A 26,445-nucleotide genomic window follows, 5' to 3' on the forward strand; every position below is an offset into this window, starting at 1 on the left:
AGTTAAAGTGCCCATGACACGAAATTTTTTTGGCGTAAATATTTAGCTTATTATGTGTAAAAACCAATTCCCATAAAAGAAAAATTTTAAAAAACTTAGAACTCGGTTTTTTCGGGCCCTAAAGCGCTCTTATTTTCTCTTTGAAGTGTCCCGTGGACTGGTAACGAATTAACGGGTGATAACGTAGAAAACTGTGAAACTTTCTTCTAGATTTCTCCTTCTTTCCGGCTCCACCATTTAAAAACAGCTATTAACTGGAAAATTCAAACAAAATTTTGTGATCTATGACAACAAACCCAAATAAAGACCTAAAATAATTGGTTCAGTGTGAATCATCAAAATGAAATATTCAAATGTTCACATCACTTCCACAGCAAGCGGTAATACAAATAGAGGTGTTTGTGACTTCCATAAGATAATACTTGACTTTAACGGTGACTGAAGAACGCGTCTACGAAATTTCCACGAACTTGAGCGCAACAATGAATGTAACTCAGCCGTTGAACTGCTATAATCCCACAGCATTGAGGATTGGGCACACAATTGCTTACTGCGTAATATTTATTATTTCTGTGGTTGGAAATTCCTTTATTGGAATAATTGTTTACAAAACAAAACCATACGAAAACCCATCAACTATCCAATTGTGAACATGGCTATGTCAGACCTACTGTCCCCGATATTCTTGATCCCGAAAACTGTAGTAGAGATACATGACGATGATTGGCCCATTAGAGGCCATCTTGGCGAGGTTTTGTGTAAGCTCGCTCCTTTTTCAGCCGATCTCTCCTCTGCTGTGTCAATTCAGAGCCTTGTGCTCATAGCAGTGGATCGATTTGTAGCTGTGGTATTTCCCCTCCGTTCTCCGCTCTTCAGTTCAAAATTGTATCGCTTCTTTATTCTCGCCACGTGGATCATCGCCATGGCTACATTCATCCCGTATCTGCTCGCGTTCAAGCTGGTCGAATATGATCATGAGTACAAGTGTGTGCGGCAATGGATGCGTGTTTTTGACGATTCCTCGTCGGTGACAAAATACTTTATGGCACTTTTTATTACATTTTTTATATTCCCTTCGTTCTGATGTTTATTCTATATCTTGCGATTTTTTTGAAACTGAAGTCCCAGAGAGGACCAGGCGAACACTCAATGAACGCTCAAATTCAGCGCTTAAGAAGGGAGAGAAATGCGCTGAAGCTTTCCATTGCTATAGTGTTAGGGTTCGCTGTATGCTGGATTCCATTCAGTATTTTTGCATTAGTACGTATGTTTGTAGATGAAAACAATGCTACAATGTCCTGTGGATTCAAACAGTTATTAGAGCAAGTTGCTCTACTACTGAGTCGAACAAATAGCGCTATGAACCCCTGCATCTGTTTTATTTTCAGTGGAAATTATCGCCAAGGTCTTAAGAATCTCCTCGGCTGCTGAGTGAGTTGCCAGGGCTAATAAAGATGCAATGTAACATTATGGCAGCCGCTTTGGAATATAATAAGAATTGTTTGTAAACTGAACTGAAACTAAATTAAATACTTCATTATGAAAAGTAAAGAACATCCACACTGAGGGGTTTAGAAACGAATCTGTTGCCGAAAAAACATTTTTTTCCTAAGGGTGAACCGTTGATATGCATTAAGGAATCCTGTCAACGTTGCATTAGAAACAACTATGAATAAAAAGTTTTAATTCCTGTCGGATATGGAATATCATCTTCATTTGGATTATATTATAAATACCATACAGAACACAGGGAGAAACTTATCATTTTATCAATCACTTTATAGAAGATACGACCATGTCAGATGTATTAATCCAAATTGTCTAGATTCCGAACGCTCAATCACCAACTTTGTTTCGTGAGGAAACATTCACTTTGCATCAAATATTGCTTACTTCTGGTAGTAATACCATATAAGAAAGTTTTTCATTAGGCCTCGTTTGTTCAAACAGGTGCTCATACTGGTAAAACTTTAGCAAACACCTAAATGGAGATTCAAAAATAGGACGCGATATGCTGGCGACATCCTGACGCAAGTATCAAATAGTTGATTCTCTCAATCGTATATTGTGGGTGGAAAAATATCTGAAAGAGGAAAGCTACTGACAACAGAATATAAACATTTAATATTCTCTTGCTATTGATTAAACAATTCTGTTCAAATAGAGTCCGCTTGTTGACGTCTGTCAGATCTCTTTTCTTTATTTCGAATAGTAACATTCAGTAAATAAAGTTTTCTTGTCTTCCCACCCCCTCAATTTCTTCATGAATCTCGCCTGTCGGAGGCTTACAGTCAGGAGAGGCAGGCGCGGAGGCAGGTGCATAAAAGATGCACGCAGAGGTTTCCTTGGACGAAGTTTCGTTTTATATTTCTTAATTGAAATAAGAGAAAGGGCTGCCAATGACTCACTTATTTAGTACAAAATTGTCGAGAAATCATGACTAGTTAATGATATGAAAGAGATCACGGATTCTTTTACACTTTACCCCCTATAATTCTGATTAAGATTTCATATATAATATAAACATATTCAAATTAAATAAAGACAGACGAAAAGATAGGAACATGTTCAAATAAAGACAGACAGAACTTAATCACTTCTTACTACAGGCTTCAGATGACACCCAGTTTTCATGGAGCATAATGGGGGACGAATTTTAAAAATGTCTTTTTCCTTTACGCCGTCAGAATCAAGAAAATGTCAGATCTGTGAAATAAAGTCATCTGTGTCGGAAATTCGTTCTTGTGTAATTGTATGAAAATTTCCCAAATGCTTCTGATGGAAGAAGAAATATTATCTATTCATCAGACAAAACAGTAATATGGTCTTGTGGATTTTAATATTTCACGGAGATTGTCCGATTTTTGATGTACTCATACTGTGCTGTAAACCTCTGCATTTGTTTTATTTCCATTGGACATTACCGCCAGGGTCTTAAAAATCTCTTCATTTGCTTCTCCATAGCGCTAAGGGCTAATCAGGTTGCGCCGCCGTAGCTAGGCCCCGCACTAAAATGTTAATTAGTCGCAATCAAGGATAAATTTCGTACTGACCGTTTTAATCAGAACTTAAGGAAAGTCAAGTTTACAGTAAAAAAATATCTTTTTAGTAAAAGTTCTTAGTTGAATAAAGGCCTATTTACACGGTACGACTTTGTCGCATGCGACAAGCTTACGACAGGCCTACGACACGAATTGTATCGTGTAAATCAAACCTACCACTCGCTTACGACTGTCGTGCACGTCACGAAAAATGTCGTAGGATTTTAAAACATGTTTTAAAACGCTGCGACAGTCGAAGCCGAAATTGATAAAAAATGACGTATTTTGTGACAAATTTCTACTGAGTAGGGGAGGAAGGTGAAATTTTCTTGCGTCAAAATGGCGGAGGAAGTCGCCTCCGGAAAGTCGGAGACTGCTTCCAAAGCGAAAAATACATTCTCAGATGAGGAAACAGAGAATATGATATCACTGTGGAGCGAGGAAGAGGTTCTTTTCCTTCTCTTGCAAATTATTGAAACAATGACCGCGGCCGAAACGAGTGGAATTGCACGCGATTTTGGCATGTCGTTGGTGAAAATGTCGTGCGCGTGTAAATTGTCCTAAGTCATGTCGTAGGCCTGTCGTAAGCTTGTCGCATGCGACAAAGTCGTACCGTGTAAATAGGCCTTAACAAAGGTGAACTTTGTCGATTGTCAGTTTGATGTTTTTAAAAACTATGATGATAAAGACGTTCATTGGTCCCACTTGAAACTGATCGCTCATTTGCATTCAGCGGCATGTCAAAAAATCAGAAGAAGATAAGAAGCCAGGTATAAAAGCTTAATTTTTTATAACGGAAAATCTTGTTAACCTCAAGAAACGTTATGGGAGTTTTGGTGACGAAAATAAATTAACAAGTTAGTGAAATTAACTCCCCGAAAAGATGTACAAGACATAAAGCAAGAAGCGTATTCCTTTCTGAATGGACTTCAATATAAACTAACTAATTCAAGCAAAATTACCCTGCTTTGTCTGTTCATGCAGTTCTTATTTTAAAAGTTGGGTTCAGAGCCAAAGATTGGTTAAAAGAAGGAAATTATCGTTTGCCTAAAACAACCTCAGGGATGCGGTTCATCGAGGCCGACATTTATTCTTTTTTTTACTCTTTCGTCTTTTTGTTCTTCTTTGATAGTCATATCACCTGTACTTTGGTTTTACCGCGGAGACTGAAATTTGCCGCTCGGCGATGTTTACATTTTGACTAGATGGACTCGCCGAGGAACATATGGTTGATGAGCTTATGCAGTCGTTTAAGTCAACTATTTATCTCCATTTGCTATTATGCTTTTTAAATCGAAAGAAAGAAAATGCAAAATTTTTACAGAGCGGCTTTACGATACAAATGGCCGGAATACTTTGATCAAAAAGCTGTCACCGTTAAAAGAATTTCGAAATTCGTTAAATAGAAAGTGAGCTGACAGTTGGAAATTCCCAAAAAGGAATGTTTACACGAAAAGTAGTCTCGCAATATGCAAAGGTGTTTGAAGATAAAGACCGCTTAATTAAGTTATTATGACAGAGATAATTTACCGTAAGGTTGTTTTGTAGCTATTGTTTTTGTAGTTAAATAGGGCGAATGATAGGTTTATTATTATCTAAAAAGTCATTTCAAAACAGTCACAACATGAATCAAGAAGAACATGGAACTTCAATTTCTAAGATTGATCTTTTCCAGCACTAGTCATTTCAGTTGGCGCTAAACTTAAATCATCCGCTCAGCTGAAGGGAAGTTTAGTGAACAAAGTGCCATCAGGCACAAGCTTATCGGATTCAAATTGCTAACTCGGGTTGAGCCCTGTGCATAAAAATTATGTGTCAATACCGACATATTTCATCGGGAGGTCTTTCAAGAGACAGTTATTAAGTGGCGTTTTCAATGCAAATATCCATAGGGGGTCTTTTTCCATTGACGTGCTCAGTTCACAAACTTCTTACAACCAAATGACCACTGAGAAAAATAAAAATTACTGAAACCATCAATTCGTACCACGAAAGATCTTAATATGTGAACTGGAATCGGGAAACTACTATACATGTTGTATTTCAAAACGTGATACATTTTAACCTTAAACAATCCTAACGGCAAGAACATGTAGTTTAACAAATGAATTTATATTTTTAGTTGGGGTTTTGCGAAGTCTACAAATGGGTAGATATGTTTACCGTCACCTACAGCGCCACATCTCAACTTCAGCATAACGTATGAGAGCGGTGTCGAATTCTAAATTTGCCGTCGGGGTTTCCGTTCCCAGTGGACGCAAATTTTTGGTCATTTCACGTTGATGTTTTGCAGAGGACGGCTAAAATAATGAAGGAAATTTTAAAACGCACGTGATGAGCTATTTGTTTTACCCATTAGATCCTTGGTTTGTTCCGTTCTCGTCTGGGCCGTCTGAGTAGGATCATATTTCTGAGTTCGTAAAAATAAAGCCAGATCAGATGAGAAAGTACAGAGAAGTGGTTCATTAACTTGATTCACATCTATGACCATCTATGGCTTAAAAATGAATTTTTAATTTACACGCTCAGAGATTCTGAGTGTCTTCCTCAGGTTGCACTTCTCTTGTGGGTTCTTACACTCTATTTAAATAAGTGTTTTCTTCACTCAATTTATGGAAAAAAGTCTGATTATTAACATATAAATTATAATAGCCATTAGTTGGACGGAAATAATCCAAAGTTGTCTGGCAGGTATTAAAGCTGAAAGTAGACTGAAAAACGTTATATAGTCGCCTTTTGCAATACCATTTGCCGTTAACGTCACGCTTAAACTTTTCTATTTTAGAAAAACTTCTTTCTCATGCATGATGATTCTGAGACAAGCTGTCAACTGTCATTCAACATCACTAAATTATTCTATTTCGGTAGTCGCCATTCTATCATGTGCTTTATTCATGTTTGCCTTTAGATTCAGATCACGCATTGCGTTCAGCTACCTTCCTTAAAAATGACTTGTGTTTGGTCTTTTATATGTAAATAAATTTCTCTAAAATTGTTGTTTTCACTTCTTATCTTCCAAGTCTATCTGTAATCATACTCGTGATCAACAAATCGGACTCCCACTTCGCAGTCGTTCGATTTAGTCGATCCCTCGTATGATTACAGACCGAATTAGACTTCACTCGGTTTTATTACCATCACTAATCTGTTTCGCTTTCTATGGAAATTATCATCAAGGCTTTAAGAGTCTCTTTAGATGATTTCTTTCTGGTTGACCTAGATGCTTTTTAAACCGAAAGAGAGAAAATGCTAAATATTTTATGGAGCGGCTTTACACAATATAAATGGCCGGAATACGTCGATTGAAAAGCTGTCACCGTTACAAGAATTTCGAAAGTCTTTGAGCAGGAAGCGACTTATTGATTAAGCTGACAGTTGGACAGCTGGCAGTTCTTTCTGGTTGACCCATATGCTATGTTATAGTTTGAGCCCCCGAGCTGTTGCATGTTCGCTCACTAGCTTACGATGTTTCTGGTGCAGGTACACAATATGTCAGCTTTACTGCTGATATATAACAGAAATGGGCTAATTAATACGACTTTGAAGTGAAACTCCTTCTTTGAATAGTCACGAACGAAGTTTAAAGATTGGGATACAACTCAATCGACCCGCTAAAAAATATATATATATAAAATATCTTGTCTACTGGTATTCTGGCACTTATTAATTCAAAATGACCGGTTAAGGAAGTTGAAATAAACCAGGATCTTCAAACTCACTTCAGACCGCAAGACTTCGTGTCTATACCTAACTGGCAACTCAAAGAATTTTTAAGAAAATTTTTATGACGGCTTAAACCGTTATTTAGAATAATTATGGCTTAATGATCGTTTGATATATATAATTCTAGGTACATATTTTGTAAACACTTTTTGTAGAGCGCTGTCGTTGAAATTTTTCCAAGAGGTTAAAGAATCAGATAAAAAAATAAGATCGAATTGATCACATGTAGCATCCAGTAAATAAAGACAAAACATATTACATAACCACAGCCCTTTCATGACTTTTGTGTTCGCGAAAAATTAACCCGACCTCGCCTTGTCATATATACCAGAAAACATATAATTAAAATCCTCTTTTTTCACAATGAAAAGAAAGTTAACTTATTGTTTGAATGAGTGTGCTTGAAATAGGTTTAAACGAAGGGACGAAATTATATTGAGAGCAATAGAAAGAACAACATCTGTTTATTCTTTGGCATGAGTAATAAAAGGAGATATCAAAGAAGTACATGGGACATTGGGGTTTGACTGAATTAAGAAAACAAAATTGATCGAGAATTGAAAGAAATGTTGCGCTTTTTAAACTTCATCAATTCCTTCATTAGCACTCATATCACCTCCACTTTGTAATTTGCTTTTACCTCGGGGCATGACATTTGTCGCTCAGTAATATTTACACCTTGAATAAATGACCTCACCAGAGCACTTAACATAAGTGCGTTTATGCGGTCGTTTATGGCAACGGAAAACGGTAAAATTAAATTTTTCAGTTTAATAAGTTTTTTTTTCAAAAGAATCTCTTGGTTTCTCTGTGATTCTTTAACATACTACATACTACATTCTGCAACATTTTCCTTCACTTATTATAAGCTGTCATCACATGAAACCAGCTGTCAAACGTTATTCAACAAATAACGCTATTTCAGTTTTTGCTTTCCAGTCGTTTGCTTAAGTTTTATTGTCTTTTTAATTTAGATCACGCCTCGCAAGGGAAGAAAACAGCCAGCTTTCATTTTAACTTCATTTTTTCCCCCTTTCCCGCTCCTCAATTACCAGGCCGTTCTCGCACACACATTCCTCGCTTTTTGTTAGCTGATATTAGTTTTTCGCGACTCATTCTGGCTTGGAAACTGACATCCGTCAATCGTCTGGTACAAAAATAGTATGCAAGCAAGCGGTCAATTAAAAAATACAAAAATCAGCATCAAGTAACTGAAGCACAAATTTATGATACGTATTGAAAGCGTACAAAAACCTTTACAGTTTGAGGCCGAAAATAATGTAGCAATTAACAAAGATGTTTATAAATAAGGACATGCATGTTATTTTGTGGCAGATTCTTTCCACGAGGTAGTATCGCTTCTTTACAGCTAATTTTTTACGAAACAAAATAAAAAATGCGATAACTAATAAATTCTCAGGGAAGTCTCTCCTTTACTTAAACTGAATGTTGTAATTACCAGCTGTTTACATACACGTCAAGAGAAGAAAATAGACTGAGAAAATGGAACTTTCTAAAACTTTCCTGAGGCCAATGATATTTCTATTTAAAGTAGAATTATCCAAATGAGATCATTCCCAACTCTTTCATCTGAGGTAACTACAGTTGTAGATACTTTTGCTAATCAAAATGAAGGTTCAGGTACATCTGTCGATATTCTTAAATTTCTGGAGAAGCTAACGTATGCAATTTAGAACAATAATAATATCTATGCAAATCATCACTGCGTTCACTTAAAAAAAGAGAGTTCAGAGCTGTTGGCTGAATGTCGGCAATGTGATCGCAACGATGAATGGAACACAGGTAACGAGCTACTTAAATCCAGTTACTGAGGGAAAGAGAATCGAATTCAACTTTGCTTACAGCTTTTATAAAATAACAAAATACAAAATAAAGACAGGAAAAAGTTAATAAGCGAGAAAGGAAAGGAGTTTTTACTATAGGAAGAATCATTTGGATCTGTTCCTCATGGAAAACTAGATCCAACTCAGTAAAGGAAGTTAAATTAAAGAAAGTAAATGAAAGGTATTTGTCATTAATCAGCTTTGTTTTGTTTATTGAGACTAAAGGTAGCCCCCCGAGAACTACTCAGTGCTAAAGCTTGGTTAAAGAAAGGAAAATTATCCTTTTCTTAAAACAACTTCAGGGATACGGTTCATCGAAACCGATATTTATCCTTTTTTACTCTTTTTTCCTTTTGTTCTTCTTTGATAGTCATATCACCTGTACTTTGGTTTTACCGCGGGGACTGAATTTTGTTGCTCAACGATGTTTACATTTTGAATATGTAGCCTCGCCGCGGCACAGAAGGTTAATGAGTGTATGCGATCGTTTAAGTCGGTCAAAGCGACGGAGATATCATCTTTGCTCGAATACAGAAACAAGATTAAAGGAAAAATTTACATCGTAAGCCATATGAATTCTGTCATGTAAATTTGTTAGATTATTACAAGTTCTCCTGGTGACTTATGAAACCATACCATTTTTCTCGCATATAGGAAATCGGCATTGTCCTTCCCTTTTATTACAACTTCCTGAAAGTTTTCTTTAAAACTCCAACCAGTCTACTGAGCAACAAGCTCAGGCTAATTAAACTTTCGATGGCAACATAATTAAAAATAAATTCTGAATTGAAAAGAAGACTTATGAAGCCATACCATTTTTTATCGCACATAAGAAGTCGGCCTTATATTTTCCTGTACCCTTCCTTTTTGTTACGACTTCGTGAAAATTTTCTTTAATACTCCAATAAGTTTACTAAGCAACAAGACTAATCAGTAAGTTAGAGGCTGGATTTAACTTTCGATGGCAACATAATTAAAAATAAATTCTGAATTGAAAAGAAGATTGTAGATCTTTTCGCTACCAGCTGTCAACCGTTATTCTATATCAGTAAACATCTGTGGCTGGGCTATTTCTGGAGCCATTGGAACAATATTGATAATGATTTTAAAAACTCATATAAGATGGGCTCCTGCTTATAAACTTGAGAAAATTGTCCCTTTTGCCGACAATATTTAAAAAAGCATATCGTTTGCTTAATTTCGGACAACAGCTGATTCCAACCATACTTTTCTTAGTTAGAGGTCTCAGGTGAAGACTGTCGATTTTCTAGAATTTTCCTGGGTATGTTCATTAATTAAACATGTGAAAGTTTCATCTATATAAGATGGATAGGCTGTGTTTTCATCCAGTCGAGTTTAGGTACCCACCGCAATGCTGTTGGCTGAAGAAAAACCTGATCTCTTGGTATCGAAAAATGTCTACAAACGTGACAGCAATGGTGAATGGAACACAGTCCATGTCGAGCTGCTTCAACCCCACAGCGAGAAGAATTGGTCAAACCTTCGCCTACTGTCTGCTATTTGTTGTGTCGCTGGCTGCGAATACCTTCATTGGAATAATAGTCTATAGGACGAAAACTCTGAGAACACCAATCAACATTTTGATTGTAAATATGGCAATCTCCGATCTGTTGTTCCCGATTTTCTGCTTTCCTCGAATTCTTGTACTATTAAACCCGGCCGGCCACTGGTTGGTTGGCGGTTCCCTTGGCCATGCGGCGTGTAAACTGAGTTCCTTCGCTGCAGATGTCTCAACTCTAGTGTCAATTCAGAGCCTGTTGTTGATCGCAGTGGATCGATTTGTAGCTGTAGTATTTCCTCTCCGTTCCCCACTGATCAGTTCAAAGCAGTGCCGGTACTTCATTCTCGTCATTTGGATCGTCGCCATGGCAGTCTATTGCCCATATTTGATCGCCCTGAAAGTTGTCGAGTATCCAGAGGGGCTGTTTTGTGGGTGGCAGTGGAATGACACATTTGGAGAGTCCCTATCGCAGCAAACCTACATACTGGGATTGATCGTTGTTATCAGCTATGTCCCTTTGGTTTTGATTTCCATGCTTTATTTTGTCATTTCCTTAAAAATTAAATCGCAGAAGATTCGAGGGAAACAATCAGCTAATGCAAGAGAACGACGTTTGAAGAAAGAAAGAAATGTTCTTAATATGTCCGTAGCCATTGTCCTGGTGTTCGCCGTATGCTCGTTGCCACTCAGCCTCTACACCTTGCTGTTCCTTTATTCATCAAACATGGCTATGAGGTCATCTTGTGGCATGCAATACTTTGGAACTATTGCCTTTCTTCTGGTGCGCTCGTACTGTGCTGTAAATCCTTGCATCTGTTTTATCTTCAGTGGTAATTATCGTCAAGGTCTCAAGAATCTCTTCGGTTGTTTTCCTACAGGCGAAGCTGCTTAGTTATCGTTTTCTCCCCAGCCTTCTGCATGCTGTTTGGATTTATCCGTGCATTGATGTGGCTGAACATGCCCGCCGTTTCTTTATCCCTATTTATAGAGAATTTGAGCAGAGAAATTTTTGAGACGCGGGCAGCAACAGGAGAAAGAATAAAACTAAATCTGGCGCGATTTGACACTAATTCATCGACCGTAAGGAATAAGAACTTTTAACTTGCCGTCGATGCTTAAGCTCTCTAATAACTACACTTATGAAGTAGTTGGTGCAGCGAAACCCATCCATCAACTGATTTACTGTTTGGTGACAACAAACTTTCCACATTTTACAACTCTGGCCATCTCTTTCTGACTTGTTGAAACTGTTCGTAATCCCTTTTAGAAGAGCCTCGCTATATTGCTTCTGAAATTTTTGACTTGGCACCCGAAAAAAGACAGCCCGTATGTATTTTCAACTGGTCAGGCAAAGTGACAATAGACGTTGTTGAGATAATGTGGGATCTCCTTGAGATACACGCCAGCGGCAACGCGTAATAAATTAAAGAAAAACTTTGGAGCTGAAGTTAATCACAAAGGGAATACTGTAAACGTTGTAGGGGCAACGTGTAATAAATCAAAGAAGAAGCTTTAGAGTTGGAGTTAATCAGAAAGGGAATACTATAAACGTTGTAGCGGCAACGTGTAATAAATTAAAGAAGAAGCTTTAGAGTTGGAGTTAATCAGAAAGGGAATATTGTAAATGTTGTAGCGGCAACGTGTAATAAATTAAAGAAGAAGCTTTAGAGTTGGAGTTAATCAGAAAGGGAATACTGTAAACGTTGTAGCGGCAACGCGTAATTGATTAAAGAAGAAGCTTCCGTGAGCACAATTCTTGGTACCTTCCGTCCAGTTTGCTCATGCAAGCTAGTTTCCTTCAAAAGCCCCAATGGTTGTTTGAACTGTGGTTTCAGGATTTCCGTTTTTAATGTTTATATAACAATCATTTTAAATATTTCAGCCTGTAAAATGAAAGACTTTTTTCGATCAATAAGCTGTTATAATTAGATGAGAAAAAATAAAGTCTGATTTAAATCCAAGATGAAATAAATAACATCAAAAAAAGCTATGCGGACTGGTTTTTCTCTCAGAAGCTAAATTGTTATTACGGTTATTCCTCTCAAGTTCCGTATTTATTGGATTGACGCCTCACCTTGATTATGGGCCCTCCCCTCTCCTTCTGCTTCCCCCTCCCCACCCCCCTGCTTGCAAAAGAAAACGTAGTGTATAGGAGGAGGCTCTTCAGGAGGCGATGGTTAACTGTTAAAATGTCGGCCATTTTACGGCTAGCGGTTAACTTCCTTCCCTTGTGATTACTAGAAAATTTTTACTGTTAACTTTTTTTGCGACTAAAGGTTAAAATTTGCCAATTTTTCCGCCTAACGGCTAAACTGTTAGGCCGTTTTATGCCTAACGGTGAACCCGGTCGAGAGCCTCTAAGAGGAGTGTAACTTATTCAATATTTCCTTACAATCTCGAAATTCAATGCCTATGGTACATCTTCGCGTATTGTTATTATTTATCATTTTGTGGCGAAATAAACTAAATACTTGCTGAAAATGAAGTAAATCACAAAAGCGCCCTCCTCGAATAAGCGGTTACTCTGAAAGTCTAAAAATGTATTAAGCGCCCACGGCGTTTACTCGAAAAAATACGGCGATCCTTGTTTTACGCACATCGATTTACGACGTCGATTTAACCACGAACTTAAATGAGAATTCATTGTCGGCGGAAAACTGCAATCCCTTCCTGATAGATTATGCTGATGTTTTGAAATTGACTTTCATTACTGAGAGTTTTGCTAGAACGCAGCTTTTGAAAGGCTAACCCCAAACACTTAAAGTAAAGAGTGCTTCATCATGCTTCATGAGTGATAATCACTCAGTGGTTTTATTTTGTCTTAAAAGTGTCCCGCGGATTGGTAACGAATTAGCGGGTGATAACGTAGAAAACTGTGAAACTTTCTTCCAGATTTCTCCTTCTTTCCGGCTCCACCATAGTTGCCGACGGCAATTTTAAAAACAGCTATTAACTGGAAAATACAAACAAAATTTCGGGATCTATGACAACAAACCCAAATAAAGACCTTAAATAATTGGTTTCAGCGTGCATCATCAAAATAAAATATTCAAATGTTCACATCACTTCCACAGCAAGCGGTAATACAAATAGAGGTGTTTGTGACTTTCATAAAATAATACTTGACTTTAACGGTGACTGAAGAACGCGTCTTCGAAATGTCCACGAACTTGAGCGCAACAGTGAATGCAACTTAGCCGTCGAACTGCTATAATCCCACAGCGTTGAGGATTGGGCACACAGTTGCTTACTGCGTAATATTTATTATTTCTGTGGTTGGAAATTCCTTTATTGGAATAATTGTTTACAAGACGAAAACCATGCGAAAACCCATCAACTATCTAATTGTGAACATGGCTATGTCAGACATACTGTTCCCGATATTCTTGATCCCGAAAACTGTAATAGAGATACATGACGATGATTGGCCCATTGGAGGCCATCTTGGCGAGGTTTTGTGTAAGCTCGCTCCTTTTTCAGCCGATCTCTCCTCTTCTGTGTCAATTTAGAGCCTTGTGCTCATCGCAGTGGATCGATTTGTAGCTGTGGTATTTCCCCTCCGTTCCCCGCTCTTCAGTTCAAAATTGTACCGCTTCTTTATTCTCGCCACGTGGATCATCGCCATAGCTACATTCATCCCTTACCTGGTCGCGTTCAAGCTGGTCGAATATGATCATGAGTACAAGTGTGTGCGGCAATGGATGCGTGTTTTTGACGATTCCTCGTCCGTGACGAAATACTTTATGGCACTTTTTATTGCATTTTTTTATATTCCCTTCGTTCTGATGTTTATTCTATATCTTGCGATTTTTTTGAAACTGAAGTCCCAGAGAGGACCAGGCGAACGCTCAATGAACGCTCAAATTCAGCGCTTGAGAAGGGAGAGAAATGCGCTGAAGCTTTCCATTGCTATTGTGTTAGGGTTCGCTGTATGCTAGATTCCATTCAGTATTTTTTGCATTAGTACGTATGTTTGCAGATGAAAACAATGCTACAATGTCCTGTGGATTCAAACAGTTATTAGAGCAAGTTGCTCTGCTACTGAGTCGAACAAATAGCGCTATGAACCCCTGCATCTGTTTTATTTTCAGTGGAAATTATCGCCAAGGTCTCAAGAATCTCCTCGGCTGCTGAGTGAGTTGCCAGGGCTAATAAAGATGCAATGTATCATGGCAGCCGCTTTGGAATATAATAAGAATTGTTTGTAAACTGAACTGAAACTAAATTAAATACATCATTATGAAAAGTAAAGAACATCCACACTTCAGGGTTTAGAAACAAATCTGTTGCCGTAAAAACATTTTTTCCTAGGGGTGAACCGTTGATATGCATTAAGGAATTCTGTCAACCTTGCATTAGAAACAACTATGAATAAAATATATTAATCAAGTAGTTTTTGCTAAGGATAGGATATCGAAATAGGATATCGAATGTCGGTGAACGTGACCGCAACGATGAATGGAGCACAGGTACCGAGCTGCTTAAATCCAGTTACTGAAGGAAAGAGAATCGGATTCAACTTTGCCAACAGCTTTTATAAAATATAAAATAAATAAATAAAGACAGGAAAAAAGTTAATAAGCGAGTAAGGAAAGAAGTTTTTACTGTGGGAAAAAATCTTTTGGATCTGTTCCTCATGCAGAACTAAATCCAACTCAGTAATGTATATACCGTCTTTATTTTGTATTTTGTTATTTTCTTCCCCTGCGAGGCGTGATCTGAATTAAAAAGGCAATAAAATTAAGCAAATGACTGGAAAGCAAATACTGAAATAGCGTTATTTGTTGAATAACGTTTGACAGCTGGTTCCGTGTGATGACAGCCTATACTTGAAGGAAAATGTTCCAAGATGTAGTGCACAGTATTTTAAAGGATTATAGAGAAACCAAGAGTTTCTTTTGAGAAAAACCCAGTAAACTGAAAAATTTAATTTTACTGTCTTCCGTTGCCATCAACGACCGCATAAACGCACTTATGTTAAGTGCTCTGGTGAGGTCATTTATTCAAGGTGTAAATATTACTGAGTGGCAAATGTCATGAAGACCCCGAGGTAAAAGCAACTTACAAAGTGGCCGGTGATATGAGTGCTAAGGAAGGAATTGATGAAGTTTAAATAGCGCAAAATTTCTTTCAATTCTCGATCAATTTTTTTTCCTAATTCAGTCAAACCCTAATGTCCCATGTACTTCTTTGATATCTCTTTTTATTTCTGACGCCAAAGAATAAACAGATGTAATTCTTTCTATTGCTCTAAATATATTTTGATCCCTTCGTTTAAAAACCATTTCAAGCACACTCATTCAAACAATCTGTTAACTTGCTTTTAATTGTTAAAGAAGAGGATTTTAATTATATGTTTTCGGGTAAAACAAGGCGCGGACGGGTTAAATTTTCGCGAACACAATGGTCATGAAAGAGCTGTGGTTACGTACTTTGTTTTGTCTTACTTTGTTTTGTCTTAATTAAGTGGAGGCTACATGCGATCAATTCGATCTTATTTTTTATCTGATACTTTTACCTCTTGGGAAAATTTCAACGACAGCAGTCTACAAAAACATGTTTACAAATATGTAACTAGAATTATATGTATCACACGATCATTAAGCCATAACTATTCAAAATAACGGTTTAAGCATTCATGTAAATTTCCCTAAAAGTCGTGCGGTCTGAAGTGACTTTTTTGGGAAAAAATTAATAAGCGAGTAAGGAAGGAGTTTTTACCATGGGGAAAAATCTTTTGGATTTACACTTATTTAGTACAAGATTGTCGAGCAATCATGATTGGTTAATGAGATGAAAGAGATCACGGATTCTTTAACACTTTATCCCCCCCCCCCCCCCCTATAATTCTAATTAAGATTTCATACATGACAGTGATATAAACATATTCAAATTAAATAAAGACAGACGAAAAGATATAAACATGTTCAAATAGAGACAAACAGAACTTAATCGTTTCTTATTAGAGGCTTCAGATGACACCCAAGTTTTCATAGAGCATAATGGGGAACGAATTTTAAAAATTTCTTTTTCCTTTACACTTTGACCTTAGAATTGAGAAAATGTCAGATCTGTGAAATAAAGTCATCTGTGTCGGAAATTCGCTCTCGTGTAATTGTATGAAAATTTCCCAAATGCTTCTGATGGAAAAAATAATATTATCTATTCATCAGACAAAACAGTGATATGGTCTTGTGGATTTTAATATTTCACGGAGATTGTCCGATTTTTGATGTACTCATACTGTGCTGTAAGCCCTTGCATTTGTTTTATTTCCATCGGACATTACCGCCAGGGTCCTAAAAATCCCTTCATTTGCTTCTCCATAGCGCTAAGGGCTAATCAGGTTGCGCCGCCGTAGCTAAGCCCCGCACTATAAAATGCTAATCAGTTGCAATCAAAGATAAATTTCGTACTGACCGTTTTAATCAGAACTTAGGGAAAGTCAAGTTAACAGTAAAAAAATATCCCTTGAGTAAAAGTTCTCAGTTGAATAACAAAGGTGAACTTTGTCGATTGTCAGTTTGGTGTTTTTAAAAACTATGATGATAAAGACGTTCATTGGTCCCGCTTGAAAGTGATCGCTCATTTGCATTCAGCGGCATGTCAAAAAATCAGAAGAAGATAAGAAGCCAGGTATAAAAGCTTAATTTTTTATCACGGAAAATCTTGTTAACCTCAAGAAACTTTATGGGAGTTTTGGTGACGAAAATAAATTAACAAGTTAGTGAAATTAACTCCCCGAAAAGATGTACAAGACATAAAGCAAGAAGCGTATTCCTGTCTGAATGGACTTCAATGTAAACTAAATAATTCAAGCAAAATTACGCTGCTTCGTCTGTTCATGCAGTTTTTCTTATTTTAAAAGTTGGGTTCAGAGCCAAAGATTGGTTAAAATAAGGGAAATTATCGTTTGCCTAAAACAACCTCAGGGATGCGGTTCATCGAGGCCGACATTTATCCTTTTTTTTATTCTTTCGTCTTTTTGTTCTTCTTTGATAGTCATATCACCTGTACTTTGGTTTTACCGCGGAGACTGAAATTTGCCGCTCGGCGATGTTTACATTTTGACTAGATGGACTCGCCGAGGAACATATGGTTGATGAGCTTATGCAGTCGTTTAAGTCAACTATTTATCTCCATTTGCTATTATGCTTTTTAAATCGAAAGAAAGAAAATGCAAAATTTTTACAGAGCGGCTTTACGATACAAATGGCCGGAATACTTTGATCAAAAAGCTGTCACCGTTAAAAGAATTTCGAAATTCGTTAAATAGAAAGTGAGCTGACAGTTGGAAATTCCCAAAAAGGAATGTTTACACGAAAAGTAGTCTCGCAATATGCAAAGGTGTTTGAAGATAAAGACCGCTTAATTAAGTTATCATGACAAAGATAATTTACCGTAAGGTTGTTTTGTAGCTATTGTTTTTGTAGTTAAATAGGGCGAATGAAAGGTTTATTATTATCTAAAAAGTCATTTCAAAACAGTCACAACATGAATCAAGAAGAACATGGAACTTCAATTTCTAAGATTGATCTTTTCCAGCACTAGTCATTTCAGTTGGCGCTAAACTTAAATCATCCGCTCAGCTGAAGGGAAGTTTCGTGAACAAAGTGCCATCAAGCAAAAGCTTATCGGATTCAAATTGCTAACTCGGGTTGAGCCCTGTGCATAAAAATTATGTGTCAATACCGACATATTTCATCGGGAGGTCTTTCAAATTTAAATTTAAAATTTAAATTTAAAATTTAATTTTACTGTTTTCCGTTGCCATCAACGACCGCATAAACGCACTTATGTTAAGTGCTCTGGTGAGGTCATTTATTCAAGGTGTAAATATTACTGAGTGGCAAATGTCATGAAGACCCCGAGGTAAAAGCAACTTACAAAGTGGCCGGTGATATGAGTGCTAAGGAAGGAATTGATGAAGTTTAAATAGCGCAAAATTTCTTTCAATTCTCGATCAATTTTTTTTCCTAATTCAGTCAAACCCTAATGTCCCATGTACTTCTTTGATATCTCTTTTTATTTCTGACGCCAAAGAATAAACAGATGTAATTCTTTCTATTGCTCTAAATATATTTTGATCCCTTCGTTTAAAAACTATTTCAAGCACACTCATTCAAACAATCTGTTAACTTGCTTTTAATTGTTAAAGAAGAGGATTTTAATTATATGTTTTCGGGTATAACAAGGCGCGGACGGGTTAAATTTTCGCGAACACAATGGTCATGAAAGAGCTGTGGTTACGTACTTTGTTTTGTCTTAATTAAGTGGAGGCTACATGCGATCAATTCGATCTTATTTTTTATCCGGTCCTTTTACCTCTTGGGAAAATTTCAACGACAGCAGTCTAAAAAAACATGTTTAAAAATATGTAACTAGAATTATATTTATCAAACGATCATTAAGCCATAACTATTCAAAATAACGGTTTAAGCATTCATGTAAATTTCCCGAAAAGTCGTGCGGTCTGAAATGACTTTTTTGGGAAAAAATTAATAAGCGAGTAAGGAAGGAGTTTTTACCATGGGGAAAAATCTTTTGGATTTACACTTATTTAGTACAAGATTGTCGAGCAATCATGATTGGTTAATGAGATGAAAGAGATCACGGATTCTTTAATACTTTATCCCCCCCCCCTCCCTATAATTCTAATTAAGATTTCATACATGACAGTGATATAAACATATTCAAATTAAATAAAGACAGACGAAAAGATATAAACATGTTCAAATAGAGACAAACAGAACTTAATCGTTTCTTATTAGAGGCTTCAGATGACACCCAAGTTTTCATAGAGCATAATGGGGAACGAATTTTAAAAATTCCTTTTTCCTTTACACTTTGGCCTTCAGAATTGAGAAAATGTCAGATCTGTGAAATAAAGTCATCTGTGTCGGAAATTCGCTCTCGTGTAATTGTATGAAAATTTCCCAAATGCTTCTGATGGAAAAAGGAATATTATCTATTCATCAGACAAAACAGTAATATGGTCTTGTGGATTTTAATATTCCACGGAGATTGTCCGATTTTTGATGTACTCATACTGTGCTGTAAGCCCCTGCATTTGTTTTATTTCCATTGTACATGACCGCCAGGGTCCTAAAAATCCCTTCATTTGCTTCTCCATAGCGCTAAGGGCTAATCAGGTTGCGCCGCCGTAGCTAGGCCCCGCACTATAATATGCTCATCAGTCGCAATCAAGGATAAATTTCGTACTGACCGTTTTAATCAGAACTTAAGGAAAGTCAACTTTACAGTAAAAAATATCTTTTTAGTAAAAGTTCTTAGTTGAATAACAAAGGTGAACTTTGTCGATTGTCAGTTTGGTGTTTTTAAAAACTATGATGATAAAGACGTTCATTGGTCCCTCTTGAAACTGATCGCTCATTTGCATTCAGCGGCATGTCAAAAAATCAGAAGAAGATAAGAAGCCAGGTATAAAAGCTTAATTTTTTATAACGGAAAATCTTGTTAAACTCAAGAAACTTTATGGGAGTTTTGGTGACGAAAATAAATTAACAAGTTAGTGAAATTAACTCCCCGAAAAGATGTACAAGACATAAAGCAAGAAGCGTATTCCTGTCTGAATGGACTTCAATATAAACTAACTAATTCAAGCAAAATTACGCTGCTTTGTCTGTTCATGCAGTTCTTATTTTAAAAGTTGGGTTCAAAGCCAAAGATTGGTTAAAAAAAGGGAAATTATCGTTTGCCTAAAACAACCTCAGGGATGCGGTTCATCGAGGCCGACATTTATTCTTTTTTTTACTCTTTCGTCTTTTTGTTCTTCTTTGATAGTCATATCACCTGTACTTTGGTTTTACCGCGGAGACCGAAATTTGCCGCTCGGCGATGTTACATTTTGACTAGATGGAATCGCCGAGGCACATATGGTTGATGAGCTTATGCAGTCGTTTAAGTCAACTATTTATTCTCCATTCGCTATTTTTTTTTTAAATCGAAAGAAAGAAAATGCAAAATTTTTACAGAGCGGCTTTACGATACAAATGGCCTGAATACTTTGATTAAAAAGCTGTCACCGTTAAGAGAATTTCGAAATTCGTTAAATAGAAATTGCCTTAGTAATTGAGCTGACAGTTGGAAATTCCCAAAAAGGAATGTTTACACGAAAAGTAGTCTCGCAATATGCAAAGGTATTTGAAGATAAAGACCGCTTAATTAAGTTATTATGACAGAGATAATTTACCGTAAGGTTGTTTTGTAGCCATTGTTTTTGTAGTTAAATAGGGCGAATGAAAGGTTTGTTATTATCTAAAAAGTTATTTCAAAACAGTCACAACATGAATCAAGAAGAACATGGAACTTCAATTTCTAAGATTGATCTTTTCCAGCACTAGTCATTTCAGTTGGCGCTAAACTTAAATCATCCGCTCAGCTGAAGGGAAGTTCGTGAACAAAGTACCATCAGGCACAAGCTTATTAGATTCAAATTGCTAACTAGGGTTGAGCCATGTGCATAAAAATTATGTGTAAATACCGTGGCTTTGACATATTTCATCGGCAGGTCTTTCAAAAGACATAGTAATTAGGCGGCGTTTTCAATGCAAACATCCATGGGGGGTCTTTTTCCGTTGACCTGCTCAGTTCACAAACGTCTTAAAACCAAATGACCACTGAGAAACATAAAAATTACTGAAACCATCAATTCGTACCACTAAAGATCTTAATATGTGAACTGGAATCGGGAAACTTCGATTACATGCTGTATTTCAAAACGTAATACGTTTTAACCTTAAACAATCCTGGGGGCAAGAACATGTAGTTTAACAAATGAATTTATATTTTTAGTTGGGGTTTTGCGAAGTCTACAAATGGGTAGATGTGTTTATCGTCACTAACGGCGCCGCATCTCAACTTCAGCATAACGTATGAGAGCGGTGTCGAGTTCCAAATTTGCCGTCGGGGTTTCCGTTCTCAGTGAACGCAAATTTTTGGTCATTTCACGTTGATGTTTTGCAGAGGGCAGCTAAAAAAATGTAGGAAATTTAAAACGCACGTACTGAGCTATTTGTTCTACTCATTAGACCTTTTGTTTTGCTCCGTCCTCTTCGGGGCCGTCTGAGTATGAGCATATTTCTGAGTTTGTAAAAATAAAGCCAGATCAGATGGGATAGTACAGAGAAGTAGATCATTCACTTAATTCACATCTATGACCATCTAGGGCTTAAAAATGAATTTTTAATTTACACTCCAAACTATTGTAATGTTTTTACAAGCTCCAGTTTATCAAACTCTATTATATTTCTTTCAATTCTCCTCCTGCTTTTTCTTTTACTTTTCTTTCGAATTTTTATTTTCTTCTTCTAGATTCTCAGTTTTTGTTTTTTACAAGTTAGTGCTACATCTATAGTTCCTCAATTCAACTTTAGGGAGTTCATCTCGATTAGTCCTGTACAAACAGCTGAGGATATTTTTAAGCCCCTGACGAAAATGTCCACTGAAAATGAAAAAGATCCAAGGATTTATAGCACAGTTTGATTGAACAAGAAAATAACCAATATGTTTGAAGTATTGGAAACTACAAGATGATATCATAATGTTGTCTGATGAATAGAAGCTTAGTAACATCCGGATGGTGGTAGGCATCCAGCACACTATGAATACCAACACAACAGCAACAGACATCTTCAAAACATTTCTGTCTCTCTTCAAACGTTGCTCTCTTACATTTACTGATTGCTCGCCTGGGATCTTCTGGGATTTAAGTTTGAGCACAATGGTGACGTAGAGTATGGCGATCAAAACTAAAGGAGTAAACCAAAATACAACGCTCAATGCCAAAATGTAGCTTTTAAAGGGCAATAAATCTCCAAACGCGTCGTTCCATCGCAGCTCACACGCTGACCCATTTCGACTCTCGACAAGTTTCCAGGCAAACAGTTGTGGGGACTTGATAGCAATGGAGATGATCCAAGTGGCGAGAATAAAGAAACGACACAACTTAGAACTGATAAAGGGAGAACGGAAAGGAAATACCACAGCTCCAAAACGATCAACAGCCATCATAACCAGGCTTTGTATAGACACAAGAGTGGAAACGTCGATTGAGTAAGAAAAAATTTTGCACATCGCTTCGCCAAAAGGACCGTCGATCAGCCAGAAATCGACGTACAACCCGATCACAATACGTGGAAACAGGAAAATCGGAAATAGAAGATCGGACATGGCCATGTTTAGAATGAAAAAGTTGATGGGTTTTCTTAGGGTTTTCGTCTTGTATACTACCAGTGCGATGAAGATGTTTCCAACCAGCGAAGCTACGAAGAGCACAAACAGAACTGTGGTTGTACCGGCTTTGGCTGCTGTTGAATCAAAGCAGCTCGTTTCTCGTGTTCCATTTGTGGTTGCGTTTACTTCTGTCAACATTTTTGTTGCTCAGAGATCCTGAGCGTCTTCCTCAGGTAGCACTTCTCTCGCGGGTTCTCTCACTCTATTTGAAAATATGTTTGCTACACTCGATTTAAGGAAAAACGTCTGATCATTAACATATATATTACATTCTAAGCATCCCCAGCAACGGAGATATCATATGTGCTGTAATCCTCCAAACGTCTTGAGTAGAATTAGAAAATAATACTGATCTTGTTCATGGCTTGTGTGAATTTTTTTCGTTTCAAATTACAAAAAGCTGAAAGCTGACGGGAAAACGTTGCATGGTCGCCTTTTGCAATACTATTTGCAGTTAACGTCACGCTTAACTCCTCTATTTTAGAACAACTTCCTTTCTCATACGTGATGATTCTGAGACAAGCTGTCAACTGTCATTCAACATCACTAAAATATTCTATTTCAGCACTCGTTATTCTATCACGTGCTTTATTCATGTTTGCCTTTAGATTCAGATCACGCCCAGCGTTGAACTACCTTTCTAAGAAATGACTTGTTTTTTATTTACCTCTTTTATATGTAAATATTATTTTCTAAAAAATTATCGTTTTCACCAGTACCAATCATATCAAAAAGTTAAACATAATTAGAGAATTCAAAACCATTTTTGTTCTCGACAATCCTATTTTAACTGACTCAATGCCTAACCTAAAAGATTAAATTATTACAGGTTCTCCTGGTGACTTATGAAACCATACTATTTTCATCGCACATAAGAAGTCGGCTTTATATTGTCCTGTACCCTTCCTTTTTGTTAGAACTTCGTGAAAATTTTCTTTAAAACTCCAACAAGTCTACTGAACAACAAGACTAATCAGTAAGTTCGAGGCTGGATTAAACTTTCGATGGCAACATAATTAAAAATAAATTCTGAATTGAAAAGAAGATTGTAGATCTTTTCGCTACCAGCTGTCAACCGTTATTCTATATCAGTAAACATCTGTGGCTGGACTATTTCTAGAGCCATCGGAACAATATTGATCATAATTATAAAAACTCATATAAGATGGGCTCCAGCTTATAAACTTGAGAAAACTGTCCCTTTTGTCGACAATATTTGAAAACGCATATCGATTGCTTAATGTCGGACAACAGCTGATTCCAACCATACTTTTCTTGGTTAGGTCTCGGGTGAAGACTGCCAATTTTGTAGAATTTTCCTGGGTATGTTCATTAATTAAACATGTGAAAGTTTGATCTATATTAGATGGATAGTTTTGTTTTCATCCAGTAGAATTTACGTACCCACCGCAAGGCTGCTGGCTGAAGAAAAACCTGACCTCTTAGTATTGAAAAAATGTCGGCAAACGTGACCTGGCTGATTCCAACCATACTTTTCTTGGTTAGGTCTCGGGTGAAGACTGCCAATTTTGTAGAATTTTCCTGGGTATGTTCATTGATTAAACATGTGAAAGTTTCATCTATATAAGATGGATAGGCTGTGTTTTCATCCAGTCGAGTTTAGGTACCCACCGCAAGGCTGTTGGCTGAAGAAATCTCTTGGTATCGAAAAATGTCTGCAAACGTGACAGCAATGGTGAATGGAACACAGTCCATGTCGAGCTGCTTCAACCCCACAGCAACAAGAATTGGTAAAACCCTCGCTTACTCACTGATATTTGTTGTGTCCTTGTTTGGAAATATCCTCTTAGGGATGATTGTCTATAGGAAGAAATCTCTGAGAACACCAATCAACATTTTGATTGTAAACATGGCCATCTCCGATCTGTTGGTTCCGATTTTCCTCTTTCCTCGGTTGTTTCTAACTTTAACCACAGGCGGCTACTGGCCGATCAGCGGTCCCCTTGGCCAAGAGTTCTGTAAGCTGAGTTCCTACACTTCTGATGTCTCAGGTCTAGTGTCAGTTCAGAGTCTGGTTATTATGGCAGTGGATCGATTTGTAGTTGTAGTATTTCCTCTCCGTACCCCACTGATCGGTCCAAAGCTGTGCCGGTACTTCATTCTCGTCATTTGGATCGTCGCCATGGCAGTCCATTGCCCATATTTGATCGCCTTTAAAGTTGTCGAGTATCCAGAAGGGCTGTTTTGTCGGTGGCAGTGGAATGACACATTTGGAGAGTTCTTATCGTTTGAAAGTTACTTTCTGGGATTGTTTGTTGTTACCAGATATGTCCCTTTGGTTTTGATCGCTATACTATATTTTGCCATTGCCTTAAGGATTAAGTCGCAGAAGATTCCAGGCGAGCAATCAGCTAACGTAAGAGAGCGGCGTTTGAAGATAGAAAGAAATGTTCTTCATATGTCCGTTGCCATTGTCTTGGTGTTCGCCGTATGCTGGTTGCCATTCAGCATCAGCATCATGCTGTTCCTTTATTCATCAAACATGGCTATGAGGTCATCTTGTGGCATGCAATACTTTAAAACTATTGCCTTTCTTCTGGCGTGCTCGTACTGTGCTGTAAACCCTTGCATCTGTTTTATCTTCAGTGGTAATTATCGTAAAGGTCTTAAAAATCTCATCAGTTATTTTTCTACAGGCGAAGCTGCTTAGTTATCGTTTCCTCCCCAGCCTTCTGCATGCTGTTTGGATTTATCCGCGCATTGATGTGGCTGAACATGCCCACCAGTTCTTTCTCCCTACTTATAGAGAATTTGAGCAGAGACGTTTTTGAGACGCGGGCGGCAACCGAAGAAAGAATGAAACTAAATCTGGCGCGATTTGACGCTAATTCATCGACCTTAAGGTATTTGTTTTTTAATTTTGTACCAAATTGAACTGACCAAAAAGATGTATTTATCACCGGAAATAAGAACTTTTAACTTCCGGCTGCCGTCCGCATCTGCCGTTGATGCTTAAGTTCCTTAATACCTACACTTACGACGTTGTTGGTGCGGCGTAAACATCCATCAACTGATTTACTGTTTAGTGACAGTAAACTTTCCACATTTTACAACTCGGTCGTTTTTTTCTGACTTGTTTAAATTGTTCTGCAATCCCTTTTAGAAGAGCCTCACTATATTTCTTCTGAAATTTTAACATGGCACCCGAAAAAAGACAGCTGGTATGTATTTTCAACTATTCATGCAAAGTGACAATAGGCGTTATTGAGATAATGTGGGATCTCCTTAAAACACACGTCAGCTTTAGTCGTCTCTCCCAAATTGGAATGTCATTAATTTGCGACATTATCTTATTCATATTTAACTATATATTTACTTTTGCCCACTTTCAAATGAGATTTAAGCGCGTAGCTTTTGGTTAATGGTTGTTAGTCCTAGTTGAAATTGTCGCCGAAATCAGTTGAAGTTAGGTTTGGAGTTAATCAGAAAGGAAATACTGTAAACGTTGTAGCGGCAACATGTAATAAATTAAAGAAGAAGCTTTAGAGTTGGAGTTAATCAGAAAGGGAATACTGTAAACGTTGTAGCGGCAACGTGTAATAATTTAAAGCTTTAGAGTTGGAGTTAATCAGAAAGGGAATACTGTAGACGTTGTGGCGGCAACGTGTAATAATTTAAAGCTTTAGAGTTGGAGTTAATCAGAAAAGGAATACTGTAGACGTTGTGGCGGCAGCGTGAAATAAATTAAAGAAAAGATTTGGCATTGGATTTAATCAGAAAGGTAATAATGTAGACGTTGTAACGGTAACGCGTAATGAATTAAAGAAGAAGCTTCTTGTGAACCAAAATTCTTGGTACCATTTGTCCAGTTTGCTCATGCAAGCTAGTTTACTTCAAACGCCCCAACAATTGTTTGAACTTTCGCTTCAGGATTTCCGGTTCTAATGTTTATATAACAATTATTTTCAATATTTTGGACTCTGCCTGTAAATGAAAGATCTTTTTGGATCAATAAGCTGTTATAACGCGATGAGAAAAAACAAAGTCTGATTAAATCCAAGATGAAATAAATAACATCAAGAAAAGCTATGCGGACTGG

The 26,445-nt window shown here is 37.2% G+C and overlaps 3 protein-coding genes and 2 pseudogenes across 3 annotated transcripts; 4 read left to right on the top strand and 1 right to left on the bottom strand.

The window, feature by feature from the left end:
• Positions 1–340: 340 nt before the first annotated feature.
• On the top strand, positions 341–1,465 carry LOC136283648 (neuropeptide SIFamide receptor-like; annotated as a pseudogene).
• Positions 1,466–10,023: 8,558 nt separating this feature from the next.
• On the top strand, positions 10,024–11,465 carry LOC136283996 (QRFP-like peptide receptor). Its single transcript, XM_066173657.1, has one exon. The coding sequence runs from the start codon at positions 10,024–10,026 to the stop codon at positions 11,020–11,022; it is 999 nt and encodes a 332-aa protein (XP_066029754.1). The 3' UTR covers positions 11,023–11,465.
• A 1,823-nt stretch (positions 11,466–13,288) lies between these two features.
• Positions 13,289–14,264, top strand: LOC131780485 (QRFP-like peptide receptor; annotated as a pseudogene).
• A 7,218-nt stretch (positions 14,265–21,482) lies between these two features.
• Positions 21,483–22,523, bottom strand: LOC136283649 (RYamide receptor-like). The gene has a single exon (XM_066172837.1). It carries the CDS (start codon positions 22,521–22,523, stop codon positions 21,483–21,485), a length of 1,041 nt encoding a protein of 346 aa, XP_066028934.1.
• A 1,534-nt stretch (positions 22,524–24,057) lies between these two features.
• LOC131798697 (RYamide receptor-like) lies at positions 24,058–25,056 on the top strand. Its single transcript, XM_059116371.2, has one exon. The coding sequence runs from the start codon at positions 24,058–24,060 to the stop codon at positions 25,054–25,056; it is 999 nt and encodes a 332-aa protein (XP_058972354.2).
• The last annotated feature ends 1,389 nt before the right edge of the window (positions 25,057–26,445 follow it).

Source organism: Pocillopora verrucosa, chromosome 10 (assembly GCF_036669915.1).
Source record: "Pocillopora verrucosa isolate sample1 chromosome 10, ASM3666991v2, whole genome shotgun sequence".
Classification (NCBI taxonomy): domain Eukaryota; kingdom Metazoa; phylum Cnidaria; class Anthozoa; order Scleractinia; family Pocilloporidae; genus Pocillopora; species Pocillopora verrucosa.